At 41.0% G+C, this 17,586-nt stretch overlaps 1 protein-coding gene across 3 annotated transcripts; it reads left to right on the plus strand.

Annotated features, from left to right (window-relative positions):
- Positions 1 to 4,615: 4,615 nt before the first annotated feature.
- impdh2 (IMP (inosine 5'-monophosphate) dehydrogenase 2) lies at positions 4,616 to 17,376 on the plus strand. 3 transcript variants are annotated; one of them, XM_058390112.1, is made up of 15 exons: positions 4,616 to 5,027; positions 6,689 to 6,737; positions 7,078 to 7,179; positions 7,349 to 7,423; positions 8,064 to 8,270; positions 8,394 to 8,481; positions 9,255 to 9,454; positions 9,530 to 9,620; positions 10,448 to 10,543; positions 12,188 to 12,259; positions 14,368 to 14,511; positions 14,707 to 14,851; positions 15,192 to 15,335; positions 15,466 to 15,549; positions 17,000 to 17,376. In XM_058390112.1, the coding sequence occupies exons 1-15, from the start codon at positions 4,930 to 4,932 to the stop codon at positions 17,019 to 17,021; spliced, it is 1,617 nt and encodes a 538-aa protein (XP_058246095.1). In that variant the 5' UTR covers positions 4,616 to 4,929; the 3' UTR covers positions 17,022 to 17,376. The 3 variants fall into 3 exon arrangements, with proteins under 3 accessions (XP_058246095.1, XP_058246097.1, XP_058246096.1); XM_058390114.1 differs by having other exon boundaries at positions 8,136 to 8,270; XM_058390113.1 differs by lacking the exon at positions 12,188 to 12,259.
- Positions 17,377 to 17,586: the final 210 nt, after the last annotated feature.

The raw sequence follows: 17,586 nt of genomic DNA on the forward strand, positions 1-17,586 counted from the left end.
TATTTTAAATTGAAATCTAATACTGAGTACATTTGTATGGCATTTTGGGGGTGCCCTGTGGGTAGTCAGTGGAGTATAAAGCATGTTTAAATGCTCTTAATGTTGTTGGTTATATTAAATCCAGAGATATTGTAGATGTGTATATATATATAAACTTCGAGTAATTAAACAACTCAAACAGTTCATATATCTTTAGTAACTGTTTTATCGTGGTCAGTGTTGTGGTGAATCTGGGAATGAGAGCAATTTAGATTCACTAATACACCAACGTTGGCAAACGTTTTGGGACACCCCTCCAAATCATTGAATTCAGTGGTTTGGCTCGGCCCCTTAGTTGCAGTGAAAGGAACTCTTAATGCTTCAGCAGACCAAGACATTTTAGACAATTTCATGCTCCAGACTTTGTAAGGAACACTTTGGGGATGACCCCTTCCTATTCCAACATGACTGTGCTCCAGTGCACAAAGCAAGGTCCATAAAGACACGGATGAGTGAGTTTGGTGTGGAGGAACTTGACTGGCTTGCACAGAGTCCTGATCTTAACCTGATGGAACACCTTTTTGGATGAATTAGAGCGGAGTCTGTGAGCCAGGCCAAAACTGAGATACACTATATTGCCAAAAGTATTCGCTCACCTGTCTTGACTCGCATATGAACTTAAGTGACATCCCATTCCTAATCCATAGGGTTCAATATGACGTCGGTCCACCCTTTGCAGCTATAACAGCTTCAACTCTTCTGGGAAGGCTGTCCACAAGGTTTAGGAGTGTGTTTATGGGAATTTTTGACCATTCTTCCAGAAGCGCATTTGTGAGGTCACACACTGATGTTGGACGAGAAGGCCTGGCTCTCAGTCTCCGCTCTAATTCATCCCAAAGGTGTTCTATCGGGTTGAGGTCAGGACTCTGTGCAGGCCAGTCAAGTTCATCCACACCAGACTCTGTCATCCATGTCTTTATGGACCTTGCTTTGGTCACTGGTGCACAGTCATGTTGGAAGAGGAAGGGGCCAGCTCCAAACTGTTCCCACAAAGTTGGGAGCATGGAATTGTCCAAAACGTCTTGGTATGCTGAAGCATTCAGAGTTCCTTTCACTGGAACTAAGGGGCCAAGCCCAGCTCCTGAAAAACAACCCCACACCATAATCCCCCCTCCACCAAACTTTACACTTGGCACAATGCAGTCAGACAAGTACCGTTCTCCTGGCAACCGCCAAACCCAGACTCGTCCATCAGATTGCCAGATGGAGAAGCGCGATTCGTCACTCCAGAGAACGCATCTCCACTGCTCTAGAGTCCAGTGGCGGCGTGCTTTACACCACTGCATCCGACGCTTTGCATTGCACTTGGTGATGTATGGCTTGGATGCAGCTGCTCGGCCATGGAAACCCATTCCATGAAGCTCTCTGCACACTGTTCTTGAGCTAATCTGAAGGCCACATGAAGTTTGGAGGTCTGTAGCGATTGACTCTGCAGAAAGTTGGCGACCTCTTCGCACTATGCGCCTCAGCATCCGCTGACCCCGCTCCGTCAGTTTACGTGGCCTACCACTTCGTGGCTGAGTTGCTGTCGTTCCCAAACACTTCCATGTTCTTATAATACAGCTGACAGTTGACTGTGGAATATTTAGGAGCGAGGAAATTTCACGACTGGATTTGTTGCACAGGTGGCATCCTATCACAGTTCCACGCTGGAATTCACTGAGCTCCTGAGAGCGACCCATTCTTTCACAAATGTTTGTAAAAACAGTCTGCATGCCTAGGTGCTTGATTTTATACACCTGTGGCCATGGAAGTGATTGGAACACCTGATTCTGATTATTTGGATGGGTGAGCGAATACTTTTGGCAATATAGTGTATCTGCTTTTACATGCACATGAATGTAATATGGAGTTGGCCTGTCCTTTGCAGCTATAAGAGCATGAAATCTTCTGGGAAGGCTTTCCACAAGGTTTAAGAGTGTGTTTATGTGAATTTTTGACCATTCCTCTAGAAGAGCATTTGTGAGGTCAGGCACTGATGTTGGACGAGAAGTCTCCGCTCTAATTCATCCCAAAGGTGCTCTATCAGGTTGAGGTCAGGACTCTGTGAAGTTCCTCCACACCAAACCAGTCATGTTGGAACAGGAAGGGGTCATCCCCAAAACTGTTCCCACAAAATTGGGAGGATGAAATTGTCCAAAACGTCTTGGTATGCTGAAGCATTAAGAGTTCCTTTCACTGGAACTAAGCGGCCAAGCCCAACCCATGAAAAACTAAAACTTTTAGGGTGTCCTAAAACTTTTGGCAATGTAGTGTATTTACTTGGAGACAACATCCAAAAAGGTTTTCACATAGGCGGTCAGCAAACCTCAAAAAAGCTTCTGAGCCACCCCTGAGCTGGGATGGTGCAACAGCAGCTATTACACCATCATGCCATCCAGCAAGAACAGTGACGTCATGTTTTGACATTATTTTCAAATAAGATGGGGGGAAAAAAGGGGGTGGAAGATTTACGAGATGGATTTTATTACTTTGTGCCCTGGCACAGACTCTGTTATAAACTTTTGAATAAATAGTGCCTGGAGAAATGTTTACATGAGGCAAACATCCCTACAGTGTTTCCATAATGTCAAACTAATTATAACCTAGAGGTGAGAGTGGCACTGTTTCGAAATCCCACTCCACCGCACCCAAAGGAATTCTGACCAAGTATTTTGGTTCATACTTTCTCACAATAGTTTCTGATGGACTTATTGGATCTGTTTCCCAAGATATAAAAAAAAGTACTTCGGTCACAGCTATCCTGACCAGGATACATCAGTTACTCAAAATAAACAATAACCTCCTCCATATGCTTCCAATATGGCCTTTCATGTCTCATTTGGCTCACAAAAAATGTCAGTAATGTTAGTTATTCTTGAAAAAACACAAAATCTGGAGCCTTCAAAAATAATATAAATCATTTCATATGTGATCATACATCACAAATGATACCGGACTAACGTGCTTATGTATAGGGGAGCGTGCATTTCAACACACACCCTGAACTAGCACGTGCTCTCGGGTTAACCCACGTGGCATTATGTGAACAATGTAATCACATCTGAACAGAATGATTCGTGTAAGGAACAAATTTAACCAAAATACTTTACATATTCAAAAATTCCCACTTTTGAACAAACAACACAGTATGAGAAATCATACTATAAACTATAAAAACACGTGCACTGCTGGAGAAAAGTAAGCACGTGAACAATCAAATAATCGTATGTAAAAGGCACGTGAAAATAACAAACGTAAAAAAATGACCTAGTGCATGAGAGAGAAATGACCATTTGAAGAAGTCATCCGTGCTTCGTGTTTTGAAGGTTTTTACGACTTGCATCTATCAGAGTTAATGGATTTTTTTTATAGATTTCCTCTACGCACGATTTGGCTCAACAACATGGGATTATACCTTAAGTAACTGATTCACTCATCGTACTAGGCAACCGATGAGCTTCCATGGAAACGTTTTTTTTTATTTATTTACGCTGCAAGAGTAAAGACATTTCCATCTATATTGAAAGCAAGCAAGCAAGCAAGAAAAGATTCAGTATCAGTGTCGTCTCTCCACCTTCACCTGAAAGAGTCGATTCAATGAAACGACTCCTTCGCGAACCACACGTTACTGGGGAACCTCTTTAAAAAAATAAAAAAAGAGACTTCTGTAAACTGGCTGCTTTTTGTGTAGGCCCTAGAAAAGTGGTGTGTTGAACAGCTAAATTAATGTAAAGTGTAAATAAATAATAATAATAAATAAATATCTGTTTTAAAGAAGTTCATTAACCGTCGGCTGAAAGGGAACAATAGGTCTGGTTACACCACTGTAACATAACACCTGGTACATCCAAACAGCTGTGAACAGCAAAACAAATGCAAGAATAATAAAATAAACGTATATTCGGTAACAGACATTGTCTAGGCTAACAACCCATAGCTTGTACATTTGTTTTCCTCTACAGGACAATTACAAATTAAAAAGTACACGAAGAAGAAAGATGTTTGCTTAGAATATAATATACATAGCACATATAAATTTGATTACCAGTTTTTAATGCATTTTTTAATGCATTTTTAATGCAGTTTTTAATGCATTCTTGTAAATGAAGACATCCTTGGTCATGGCTCTACAAACTAAACTTGCATGCGTGTACAAAATCCTATAGTTTCTATCAAGACCCAGAGAAAAATAAGTAGTGAGTGAAAAGCTGAGTGATCATGATAGAAAATGTTGTTCGCGTTTGTTACTTGTAAATATCGCCAAGAAGAGAGGTTAAAGAGAATGAGAAATACAGTGGGTGTTAGTGATTGGTCTAAGTCTTAACTCATTACACATTGTTAGTAAGTGTAAGAGTTGATCTGCTCTCTCAATGCTTATATGAACAGCTGTGGTGTGATCTGGACCCCAGTTTCTAATAATTCTGGAAAGTCACTAATGTGTGCTCAGAAAAGTCTCTCTCCTTTTCGCTATGCTTTCACTAAAAAACGTAGCCATGTCCAACAAAATGCCTTGCACGGTGGACACACCGTTTTGAAATGTGGGAGGAGTCTGAACCCGGAAATGACGCAACCACACTCTATATATATACCCGCGGACGGCAAGGTCGCGCTTCAGACAGACACGTGCGCTTGTAGTTGGCACCACGGAGCCGAGGCCGGTCCTCAACCTGCTGAACGGATGAAAAAAAGAAGCCAGTTCCCCACTAACAACCATCAGCCAACGCAATCCGTTACCGGAGGTTAATTTCTAACGCTAAATTCCAGGTTGGCCGCGCTCTGTGTGTGCGGCGGTGAGTCCAGCACAAGTTAGCCGTAACGTTACTGTCTCACATTGGGACGCGTTTCCTTTCTGCACTCCTCTCTGCGACATATATTTATATCAGTAATTTTCACCGTGATTCCTGCGCGATGGCGGACTACCTGATCAGCGGACAGACCGGGTATGTGCCTGAAGATGGTCTTACCGGACAGCAGCTCTTCGGCTGTGGTGATGGCCTCACATACAAGTATGTAGCATGCAGCCGGCTAATTCTATACAATAATACAGTATGCAGCGTTCAGGTGAACGGGCTGCTGTTTGTGGGGTCCGTCAGAAACATGTCACGTGTGGAAAAGCTTACGAAGTATTTAAATGTAGAATTTTTTTTTACGTTTAATTTGTACATTGAGCTTTAGTAAAAAATGACTTTCCAAAAGAACGAATCTGTAGTGATACGATTTCTGTTACAGCCCCGAGTCCTGTTTTGAAACATAGGAACGCTGAAAAACCTGTTCTTGAACGCTGCATGGTGCGAAAAAGATAAAGTAAATAAAACAATTTTACCTGAAGCCTTTCTTCCCCCAAATAACCTTATAATGATTCATACAGTTAGGATGTAAACAGCTTAACCCATATAAAACTGCTATTTTGGTGTAATAAACTATTGAACACTTTCCCCACATGTGCCAGTATTTGGGGTTGTCTTGCACCACTTATTAATTGTGGACCAGGACTTGTTTAGGTAGCAAGCTCCAAAACTTGCTCCAAGACGTGCTCCTTCCAAAACCAGAGTAGTAATGGCATGTCAAAATAGTAAGTTACGCCACCCCATCAGTGACACTGCTCAGTTTTAGGTTACACATTCCAGGTTTATTCCAGAAAGAGCTTCAGGGTTTTAGAGACATGTTGTTCCTCTCAGATAGACAGCGTGTTCTGGACACGCCGGGGTTTTAAAACCACTGGCCCAAAAATTGAGACTGTGCTGTCAAGCAGGGAAAGTAGTTTTTTTTTTGTTTTGTTTTTTAAATTAGTGACCACTTAAATATGGCTACACCCTGTGGTTAAGCCATGAAGTTTTGCTCACAGCTCAAGAAACCACACAAATGGGAAAAGTGTCTGAGCCTAAACAGAGACTCGCTCATCCCACATGTGAAAATAAAGCTCATGTGGACTTTGTTGACTTTGACGTCAAAATGAAAGGGTGGCAGCAAAATTCAGTGCCAAAAGATGGCTGCTATTTTAACCTCCAGACTCGCTCCCAGAACTGCACAGTTTTTCTTGATGTATTTTAAGATGAATGTGTAATAGTAAGGGTTCAAGGTGGAGCATTTCTTTTCTCGTTACAGCAACACACTTGTATATTAAAAACAAACTTATGGCTGAAGATTAGTATTACAAATGGCTACACTGTGATAAGTATGTAATAAACTTATTATAAACTAAACAGGAGGTGGTTTCGCAAACACTATCCAAGCTATTTTATCAATTATAGAATATAATGTTCATCTGTTATTTGTTGCATTTAATGTTATGGAACACTGACACTGGAGGTTTTATAAACGTGTAATAAAGTCTCCTTATAGAAACCTTTATCACATAAAAACTTCGGTGATTTTCTTTTAATCCGTTTATTATAAGTCTCGTATTGTGTGGAGAGTCCACCATACAAGGTCACGCTAATTAATTATTATTAAATGCTTTACATAAATATTACAGTTGCAGTGTATAATAATATTTATTATGGAAATGAGAGATAGGGGCATGTTGGCTTAGTGGCTAGGATGTTTGCCTCACACGTCTGGGCCTGTGGGTTCAAGTGGTCCCTTCACTATGGGTGTAGAATGTACGACATTTAATTTCCTTGTTTGTTTATTTGATTCTCACCATCTCTTTTATTTGCTTCCGTAGCGACTTCCTGATTCTCCCAGGCTATATTGACTTCACAGCTGACCAAGTGGTAAGTAAAGCACACGTGTGCATTCAGTGCATCTAACTTGGACGTCTCAGACGTTCGGGAATAGGATAGTGAGCGTTATAGTTAAATCCATAGTACCTAAGGGAAATAAACCTCAGTGATGTGCTTTAATGATCATGTTTCATGTTATAAAAATACGTGCTGCCTTTAAATACATAAAACAAAGCCGTTCTTTCACCATTATGCTGCATATATTTCACTAGCAAATATCGTGGTTACAAATTCATACATCCATGCAAATCAGTAGAACAGAGTGCGTCTCGGCCGGATAGGATGATTTTATTCATATGTTTTTCTTTGGTTTTTTTTAACCCTCTTGTAGGACTTGACATCAGCTCTGACCAAACAGATCACACTGAAGACGCCGCTGGTGTCCTCTCCCATGGACACGGTGACCGAGTCGGGGATGGCCATCGCTATGGCTGTAAGTGATGCGGTTTAGCTTATATCGTGAATTATATTATGTTAAAATCCTGTGGTACACTGAGATTCAATTGAGCAAAGGGTTGAAATATTCCTGAATGCAGTTACCATTTAGTGTCGTTTTAAGCAGACACCGTGAAACGAATTGTTGTTTGTTCCCTGGTCTTTAGCTCACCGGAGGGATCGGCTTCATCCACCACAACTGCACGCCAGAATTCCAGGCCAACGAAGTGAGAAAGGTCAAGGTAAAGCTCTCCTCTCTTGTCACCTGCTCACTCACAGCTGTGCTTCATGCCCCTTGTGTTTTTTGGAGGCATGGGTGGTAGGACCATGTCACGTAACACGCGATTGAGGCTACTAATCTTTGACAGTTGATGGTCTCTTTAGGCGACAGTAAAATTACAGTTAAATTAGCTCCTAATGAAATTATTTCAATATCAGTGTCATGAAAAGATGCGTGCCCTCTGCTCAGGCCTGGTATCACGAGTGATTACGGTTCCTCATGTGAGTAGGGGAATGACGTGATCTTGCAGTGGACTTGTGAGATTTTGCAGCATCATACAGGAAGCCACAATTAGACCGGAAGAAATAAAATGATGCACACTGATGGTGAGTGCTGGGTAGGAAATAGTCTGAAAACAGTGTGAACCATGAAAAGCAGTTGCCATGGCAACCCAGCTATAAACAGAGGGAAGAGTTCAGTTCAAGATAGTCTCCCGTTACTCTCTTATACCTTGTTAAACCATATCTTTCGTTGATTTACTGTTTTAATCCTCAGTTTTAAAGCAAAACTTTGCTTTAACAATCTCCTGCTGCTTCTTGTTCTTCATCATGCACGCTCTTCCCCATTTCGCTTTCTCCCCATCTGCCCGCTGCGTCTCGCAGAGATACGAGCAGGGTTTCATTACAGATCCTGTGGTGATGAGCCCCAAAGAGCATGTGAGAGATGTCTTTCAGGCAAAAGCACGTCACGGCTTCTGCGGCATTCCCATCACAGATAACGGACAGATGGGCGGACGCCTCGTCGGCATCATCTCATCTCGAGACATCGACTTCCTGAAAGAGGAAGAGCATGATCTTCTGCTCAGCGAGGTGGGTGGGGCTTAACCATAAGAGCTGGTGGATAAAGGTTTAACGAACGTCATGTATACGTTTCTGATTGAAACTGAGTTTTCTATGAGCGTTCACACTGATTTCCGTTTTAAATGTGCCTAGGTGATGACAAAGATGGAGGATCTCGTTGTGGCTCCTGCTGGTGTGACGCTGAAGGAAGCTAATGAGATCCTTCAGAGGAGTAAAAAAGGTTTGTGCATTTTATTCAATCTTATTAATGTTCCAGATGTGGTGTTTTACAAGTGTAGTGTTTGTTCTACTATTTTGTTTCCTGAGAAAAAACTTGAACGTCTTTAATTACGTTCTTTGTGGAAAACTCATTACCCAAAGATGTTCAGTGTGAAAACCTAAAAAAATATGAAAACTAATCATTTTATAGGTATTTATTTATTTTTATGATCTATTCTGAATTATTTTAAGATAACCTGACAGACTATTTAGAACTGCAATTAAATACCAATTTTAACTTTTTTTTATTGAAATAAATAAATCAGGTGTGAATTATATTTGTGATTTTCTAATTTAGTACCAAAATAAATCCCATGTGAAAATATTTTTAGTTTACCAAAAATTCAACATAACCTGTGTTTCCTTTATCTCTGATTTTACACAATATGCACAATAATTGAAATCTGTTCTTAGATACTTTAACTAAATGTATTTTCATGAAATCTCATAATTAAAACTGATTTTGAATTAAAACAGGAAACAAATAAATTGAGTAGCATGCATTTCTTCAAATGCAGCTATGAGGTACTCGTCAGGTAGCTTGGTAAGTTATGTATTAGAACAGAGAAATGTAATGCTGTGGATGTTGCTCTATTCATGTTAATAAACATGAATAGAGCAATGAAATGTCCATTCCTTGATAGTGATAAAATATGGCATGCGTCTATTGACATGTATTAGAGCTGTTCCATGTAACATCTGCTTAGAAATTGACTGGGATTAATGTTCCCTCAGGTAAACTGCCCATCGTGAACGAGGAGGGCTGTTTGGTGGCCATCATCGCTCGCACAGACCTGAAGAAGAACCGCGATTTCCCTCTGGCCTCCAAAGACTCGCTCAAGCAGCTGCTGTGTGGTGCTGCCATAGGAACACACAACGACGACAAATATAGACTCGACCTGCTCGTGCAAGCTGGCGTGGATGTTGTCATACTGGTGAGTGCCCCCCCCATATATATATATTTATCTATTTAGCTTTTATAATCCTAATGCTTATTTTGTTTCTGACAGGATTCTTCCCAAGGAAACTCCATTTTCCAGATCAACATGATCAAGTACATCAAGGAGAAATACCCCAGCCTGCAGGTTATAGGAGGCAACGGTAGGTGTCACCCAAATCGCGCGCACACACACCATTTGACCTGCGTCAGGGATGGTGCACTGTTTCTCCTTCATAGAAAGCCAGTATTTCAGAAATTGGAAGAAAGCCAGTATATCAGAAATTGGAAGAAAGCCAGTATATCAGAAATTGGAAGAAGTTTGGTGATCTAATTGCATGAGGGATTGTGAATTAGTAGTAGATTGTTTGTAACTTTATTACAGTGATCTCAGTCAGCTACTATTAAGTTATTGCCCTCACACAATTAGAACTGAAGGCATGAAGCCTTTATTATCACCACACATGCATTACAGCACAGTGGGAATTCTTTTCTTCGCATATCCCAGCTGAGGAAGTTGGGGTCAGAGTGCAGGGGCAGCTATTATACAGCACCCATGGAGCAGAGAGGGTTAAGGGCCTTGCTCAATTGCCCAACAGTGGAGCTTGGTGGGCTGCATTTAAACTAGGAAAGGTGCCTTTAACATTCTTAATGTTCTGCAAAAATCAGAAAGTTCTAATGGCACCAGTAATTAAATAGTAATAAATATTTGTTTAATGTGCTTAATTTTTCTGAATAGTTGTTATACTTGTATTGTTTTGTGACATACTGAAGGGTGTGTAAATAACTGTGACCCTGAGTTACAGACCAGTGCTTCTATCACAAGGTGAGGTCATAAATTGCAGTAGCACGGGATGACCACTAGAGGCCGCAAATGTGCTGCTACAAACGTACATCTGTATAATAGGATCAAAATAAGGGTCGTCTTAATAGATCAGTATATTGCTAAACAGAAGATGGAATTAATCTATCTCTCTCTCTCCTCTCTCAGTGGTAACAGCAGCTCAGGCAAAGAATCTGATTGATGCTGGCGTGGACGCTCTGAGAGTGGGCATGGGCAGTGGCTCCATCTGCATCACACAGGAAGGTGAGTAAAGCATTCATGCACATCATTGCTTTCCTTTCAGCCATTCCCAAACACTGAATCTTCCATCCTTCTCTGATTAACCATCTCAAACCCAAAGTCATTAGCTCAGTCATTTCAAATTAGTGATCTGAAAGGGAAATAGTTTAGAATGGGTAAAGTGGCTGCATTCACACCTCAGTGCTTTAGACTGAGCTGCACCTGATGGAGCACTCCATCTGACCTCTCTTTGGGGTGAAATTATGATGAGTCTGTCACTGACAAAGCATGGTCATGTGTGAGAGATCATTAGTATGATGTGAAGGTGGCATAAAAATATCAAATAAATGTCACACCTATGAGAAAGGACAACTGGTACTGTGCACATAGTCACCTTTTGTTTTTAATTAATTTAATTAAGTGAATAACACTGATCTCCTCATCATGGCACCTGTTAGTGAGTGGGATATATTAGGCAGTAAGTGAGCATTTTGTCCTCAAAGTTGATGTGTTAGAAGCAGGAAAAATGGACAAGCGTAAGGATTTGAGCGAGTTTGATGAAGGGCCAAATTGTGATGGCTAGACGACTGGATCAACGCACCTCCAAAACTTCAGCTCTTGTGGGGTGTTCCCGGTCTGCAGTGGTCAGTATCTATCAAAAGTGGTCCAAGGAAGGAACAGTGGTGAACCGGCGACAGGGTCATGGGCAGCCAAGGCTCATTGATGCACGTGGGGAGCGAAGGCTGGCCCATGTGATCTGATCCAACAGACGAGTTACTACTGTTCAAATGGCAGGTTCTGATAGAAAGGTGTCAGGGTTGCTTTGGCTGCAAAAGGGGGACCAACACAGGTAGTTTGGCAGGTGGTCATAATGTTATGCCTGGTCAGTGTATGTGTATATATTTTTTTATATATATAATAGTGTGACAGGGTAGACAAATCATAAATCAGTTACTAAGTAAACACTGAAGTGTGTGGCCAGGTCCCACGTTTTTGTTGTTCAGAAAATCTGTGTTGGCTAAAAAAAAAAAAAAGAAAAGAAAAGAATAGTGGTAACTCATAGTGTAACAGTGTGTACAGACTAAGGGAAACCATGGAGCATATGATCACGTGGCACATTCTGTTGCCTACCTTATGTAGGCAACAGAATATATGTGTTATAGTTACAGCATCAAGGTGTGTCCCAACACTGAAGTACGTTGAACCTGAAGAAAGCCTTACACTCTAAAAGAAAACATTTCTTTTACAGAAGTTATTAAGCAGCAGTTTAAATACAGCTACTGAGAATAAATCTGTAGCCTGGCACAAAACCTCTCTCCTAAAGCAGAAGTGCTGCTTCTCTCTGTGCTCGAAAAAAAAATCCCCTGAACTGCTGCTAGCAGAAGAAACAGTGGTGTGTTGAGAAGAATGGGAACATGTAGGCAGGTCCTCACTTTCTAGGGCACCTTTATTTGTTCCTGTTTTTGTATCTTCCTTTATTCCCCCCCCCTCAGCTTTCTTTCCTTGTATCAACCTTATCCTATAATTACATTTCTCTCCCTCCACCAATCATCCACCTGTCTTTTATATCCATCTCTCCTTTTTTTTTTTTTTTTTTTTTAAGCTCTGTGTTCCCCAGTTCTTCTTTCATGCTTTCAACCCCGCTCTCTGTGTTTAATCTCTCTTTAGCTCCTCTTACTATTCCTCCTGATATAAAGCTCCACAGCCCCAAAGCCCCAGCCACTGTAACGGGATACTGCAGTAAGTCCGTCCCCCTCTGACACAGGGCTCCTATTGGCTCAGTGCTCCCTTTTCCCCACCCGCCTACCTTTCACAGCCCGCTGCACTGATTGGCTAACGGCTCTGCATCAGTAGTAGTAGTTGTTGCTGTGTTTGGGTTTTTGGGGTTTTGGATGCTTGTACTACTGCAGAGGTGTCAGGCTCCAGTCCAGTTTATATTACTACAGAGGTTTTATGTAAAAACCTTTCTGATTCATGGAGGTTTCAGTAATGAGCCCATTTAATTGAATCGGGTGTGTGCCGTGGTTCTCCAGGACTGGAATGTGAAACCCCTGCTGTAATCTGACTAACCTGTCAGTCACGGGCTTCGGCAAACTCTCGGATTCCACCAAATTTTCCGGAGCGGTCGATTAGGACACGCGTGTGTGAACAAACACTTCGATTCAGAACAAAATACAAGGTGAAGAAAAATGTAGTTTGCCGAGATCAGAGCCTTTTAAGCATTTCTAACACTATATCTAACAGGGTTGTTTCACGTTATAACTTATTGTATAATTTTTTTTTTTCCCCTTTTATGTGCTGTTTTTTTTTTTCCAGGCTGTTTTTTTTTTTTAACAGCCTGATCTTCTTTTGTGTTTGAGCAGACGTTGCACAGACACTTTTTACTGCATGCTGCGCATTTGTGCAATTCTCATCTCAGTTCGTGTCACAAATCTGCATTGACATCTGACACCAATTGCAATGAAACGATAAGAAAATCTCGAGATCTTTTGGAGCAGTGTGATTCAGTATTCTAACTAGGTTAAGTTTGTTTTCCTTTCATTTTTTTTTAAAACAGATTAAGTTAACAAAACATTTTGTAAACAAAATGAGCAAACAACATGACTACAGTGAACACCACTAATTCAGAGTTGTCTCATTTTGTCCACAAGAGGGCGCTCAGTGTAGTTGATCATCCAAAACATGTTTTTAAACATTTACATTTCTACCCTTACCCAAGGGTGACTTACATTTTGTCTCATTTTATCTCACTGAGCAATTGAAGCTTAAGGGCCTTACTCAGGGGCCTAGCAGTGGCAGCTTGGTGGACCTGGGATTAAAGCTCACACCCTTCTTATCAGTAGTCCAACACCTCAACCACCAAGCTACCACATCCCCGGCATACCACATAAACAACACGCTAACAATTACTGTGCGACGTAAAGCAGCATGCATGTGTTGACGAGGCAGTTCAAATAATCCTCATTAGTGACTCTGCAAATCTTTGTGCATAAATAGCCAGGTTATTTAGTTTTTCTCCCTGTTTTCGAGCATCTGTGCCATTTTAGCGAAGGCTGCTTATGAAGGTTTTCCCTAATATGTGAAACTTTTTTCAGGATGATGAAACAGTATCATTTAAAGCCTTAATATGGGCTTTTGTTTGTTTTTAAACAAGAGGGGTAAATAAATGCCAACCCCTAGATAACTGAAGTAGTTTACTCCTCCTCAAAACAAGACTGTCATCTACAAATCCTATGAATTGGACAACATTCAGAGCCGTATTATTACAGGTGTCTGAAAAGTCAGGAACGAGTGAGTGGAAATCTACATGTACTTCCTTTTGTATTTATTATTTACAGCATACACTACACGTTCACATACTCTCGGCTGCTGCGTCATATTTTCGCAGATCTTGCTCGACACGTTCCCGTTGCTTCCTGAATTTACAGACACCATGTAGTTTATATATAAACATATATACAGTTGAATGCTTTAAGACGTTTGCTCAAGACCTTTTCCACACAATGCTGCTTTTTCTCCTCTATTAGTCCACCATGGGTTTTTTTTTGTTTTGTTTTTTTAAACTGACCATAAAGCTGTAAAAGCATCAATTCATCCTCAGTTCCCTTCCAACGATGCACACACTTCACACCCCAAGTAGTTTATAACCCACATCTGCTCCTCCGAAATCAGTCTTCACACATGGAATTAATCATTAGTGAGTGTTTCATTTATCAGAACTAAAGACACTGTGCATGCTGGGGAAAAAAGGTCAATAAGACCTTGAGCATGTAAGTTTGATGTTGTGTAGTTTTGAGGTTATTTTGTGTGAGTGAAGGTACTGAATACTGGATTTTTCTCTCCGTCAGTGCTGGCGTGTGGCAGGCCGCAGGCTACAGCCGTGTATAAGGTGTCGGAGTACGCGAGGCGCTTCGGCGTGCCGGTCATCGCAGACGGTGGTATTCAGAACGTCGGTCACGTCGCCAAGGCCCTGGCCTTGGGAGCGTCCACAGGTGAGGAACTTCATTTATAGTCACTGTTACAGGAGTAGGGCTGTTCTTAACAATGAAGTGGGATTAAATAGTGATGTGCACTACTTATTTGCAGTTTAAGCTTATAACATCACACCACAGAGCTGATGAAATAGTTACTGCTTTCATTAATATTGATGTTTTTTCCCCCTCTCTCTCTCTCTCTCTCTCTCTCAGTGATGATGGGCTCTTTGTTGGCGGCAACCAGTGAAGCTCCAGGCGAGTATTTCTTCTCTGATGGAATCAGACTGAAGAAGTACAGAGGCATGGGCTCGCTTGATGCCATGGACAAGAACCTGGGCTCCCAGACCAGATACTTCAGGTAACACACATTCACTTATTTGTATGTGCATGAAAACTCTCTCTCATACATACACACTGTTATTCAAGCATGATGTTATTCAGTTCTCAGGCTTCTGTACCGAGTCTGGCATGTGCATGCTTGCTAACATCAAGCTAAGTCCAGTATCTTGTGTTGAACAAGCCAAATGTCTAGTGATGTTTCATGATCATGTGAGTGGCTGAATTGATTCAGCTCCAAACTCCAGCTCCTCCCCTTTCTCACCCAGCGATATGTCATCTTGTATGTGATCCAATTCTAACGCCTGTTTAGAAGTGTGTTATCGATGCTCATCCTCACCGTGTGCCTGTCTCTCTTTCAGCGAGTGCGATAAGATTAAAGTGGCTCAGGGCGTGTCGGGCGCAGTACAGGACAAAGGCTCCGTCCATAAGTTTGTCCCCTACCTCCATGCTGGAATCCAGCACTCCTGCCAGGACATTGGAGCTAAAAGCCTTACACAACTTAGGTACACGCAGCTGCAGACCCCTGCACAAACACACACCCACAAGCAGAGACTCATATGAAGTGTGTATATGCAGGTGTACAAGTCTGGGCATTCAGTGTTTACTGTTTCTCTGGTCTGTTTGGTGTTTCAGAGCGATGATGTATTCTGGTGATCTGAAATTTGAGAAAAGAACCGTATCTGCTCAGGTGGAGGGAGGAGTGCATGGTCTGCACAGGTATACGCACATACATATCACACTAAATCTCTTAAAACATGTACAATAGCCATCACAGATGGCCATTAAAAACATTCTTAACTAATTAATCATCTAGAGCAGGGGTGCCTAAACGTTTTACTGTGAGGGTCACATCATTTTTCCTTTTCTTTAATGAGGGGCTGGGTCAGTCTGTACAAGACAATTTCATGGGACAGAATGACTACTAGTATTATTGTGGAGATTTTATTAGTAATTTATTATGCCACCTAATGCTAGAATAGTTTTTGTTATGCACCGTACAGACAAGTGATCATTACTTTTCGACACTTTGTCTGCTCTCATTTGGCCTCGAAAGCTAGCATACCTGTCTCTGTGGCAGGTTTCAGAGTGCCGGAGGAGATTCTAATCTTTAAACACAGACACAGTTTCTCATTTCATGTCAGCTTCTTCATCTTGTTTTTTGTGTCGTTTTCAAGATTTCTTTTGGTAGAGTTCCTGATAAACACGACTAAATGATATTAAACTTAAACCGTTCTCCACTTGACCATGACCGAAAGCGAGGAAGAGCCACAAGCTGAGAGCATGTAAGATTGGCCTTGGCGGCGGGGCGTCCAGCTGGTGGCGGTCAATATTAGAGATTTTCAAGCCACCTGCACAATCCTCATCATATGTAAAAAAAAATAAAAATAAAAATCTCCTGTTACACAGAGGAGAAAAGACTGCATTGTTGATTTGGTTTTTAACTTCAGTACTCCTAGTAGTTAGTTAGATTTGCAGTTCTGGTAATACGATATAATAGGAGAAAACGTGGCTGGATATCATGGCAGTGTAAATAATGTAGAACAAAATCAAGGTGCAGGAACGGTTTGTTGTCGAAGCAAGAACTAAAAAGAGGAGAATTTTAAAAAAGAATAAGGAGTGATTTATAGCTGCATTATACCTTTTTAAAATGATCTGGTTTTAACACGTGTAAAGTATTAATAAATAAAGTGTACAGTAAATGACATGCGTTTATTCAGAGCTCTTTCTCTGCATCACGAAACATTCAGTCTGTAGCTTCACACGCATTTTAAATAGATTTGCTGCTGATTGTTGGATATGGGATTAGAAATGTCAAATAGTCAAAAAAATAAATCATAGTATTCAGTATTATTAGTTGTGATGGACTGTATGGGGATGCAGTATTAATTTATCGTTTAATACAAGGGAAGAAATCTTGGCTGCTTTTTTTAGGTCTTAAAAAACATTCTTTTGATGATATGTAGTATGATCGTTCATCTACTTTCTTTTAAATAATCTCAAACACTGGCCAGAAAATAAAATGTGTAAGTGTTAAATGCTGACCTCTACTGGTTGACCTGTGACCTTACTTTTTTTTTGGGGGGGGGGGGTCACTCTCTTTACTATTCTGGATGTTATTGTTTGTATTATTTACACTTCTTTTTTTTTTTTTTTTTCTGTCTTTCAGCTACGAGAAACGTCTGTTCTAATGAAGACACCCAATGCCATGAACATACACACAGTACATTACCACACACACAATCATACACAGCCATGCTATTGTATAATGACACACTACTAAATCTCATGAGTGCACAGATGACCACTGCACATATGCACATGCGCACACATCGATGCATCCATGCCCATGTCACATCCCACACTTCCCTTTTCTTTGTCTTCCAGATCTTTGTTGAGCAAACCCACTGTGAGCCGTGTCTATATGTGTTCAGATTTCCGCACATTACATTTCTGTCATGAAACCGAAAAAAATCAAGGATATCGTAACGCTGTTATGTTCAGAGGTATTCGTCCATTTAAAATACATTTTTTCCAGTAAAACAATTTGTCTGGTTTCTTCTTCTTTTTGCTGTTCTGAATCCCACCTCTTCCAAATACACACATGTGAAACTCTTAGTCTGAGAAAATTTTTTGGAGTCGCTGTTCACAAAAGAGGAAGTAGTGTTGTGGTTGCTTTTTTTTTTTTTGTGTGTGTGCGTGTGTCTCTTTTCTGCAGTAAGTGTTGAGACGGAACCCGACCGACCTTCCAGACAT

This window comes from Hemibagrus wyckioides, linkage group LG05, assembly GCF_019097595.1.
Source record: "Hemibagrus wyckioides isolate EC202008001 linkage group LG05, SWU_Hwy_1.0, whole genome shotgun sequence".
Taxonomy (NCBI): Eukaryota; Metazoa; Chordata; class Actinopteri; order Siluriformes; family Bagridae; genus Hemibagrus; species Hemibagrus wyckioides.

Bases quoted from the DNA above. Each gene is read 5' to 3' on its own strand.
- impdh2 (XM_058390112.1), top strand. From the start codon at position 4,930: ATGGCGGACTACCTGATCAGCGGACAGACCGGGTATGTGCCTGAAGAT. The intron at 9,455-9,529 runs GTGAGTGCCCCC...TGTTTCTGACAG, and splicing joins GCGTGGATGTTGTCATACTG to GATTCTTCCCAAGGAAACTC. The intron at 15,336-15,465 runs GTACACGCAGCT...TTGGTGTTTCAG, and splicing joins AAAAGCCTTACACAACTTAG to AGCGATGATGTATTCTGGTG.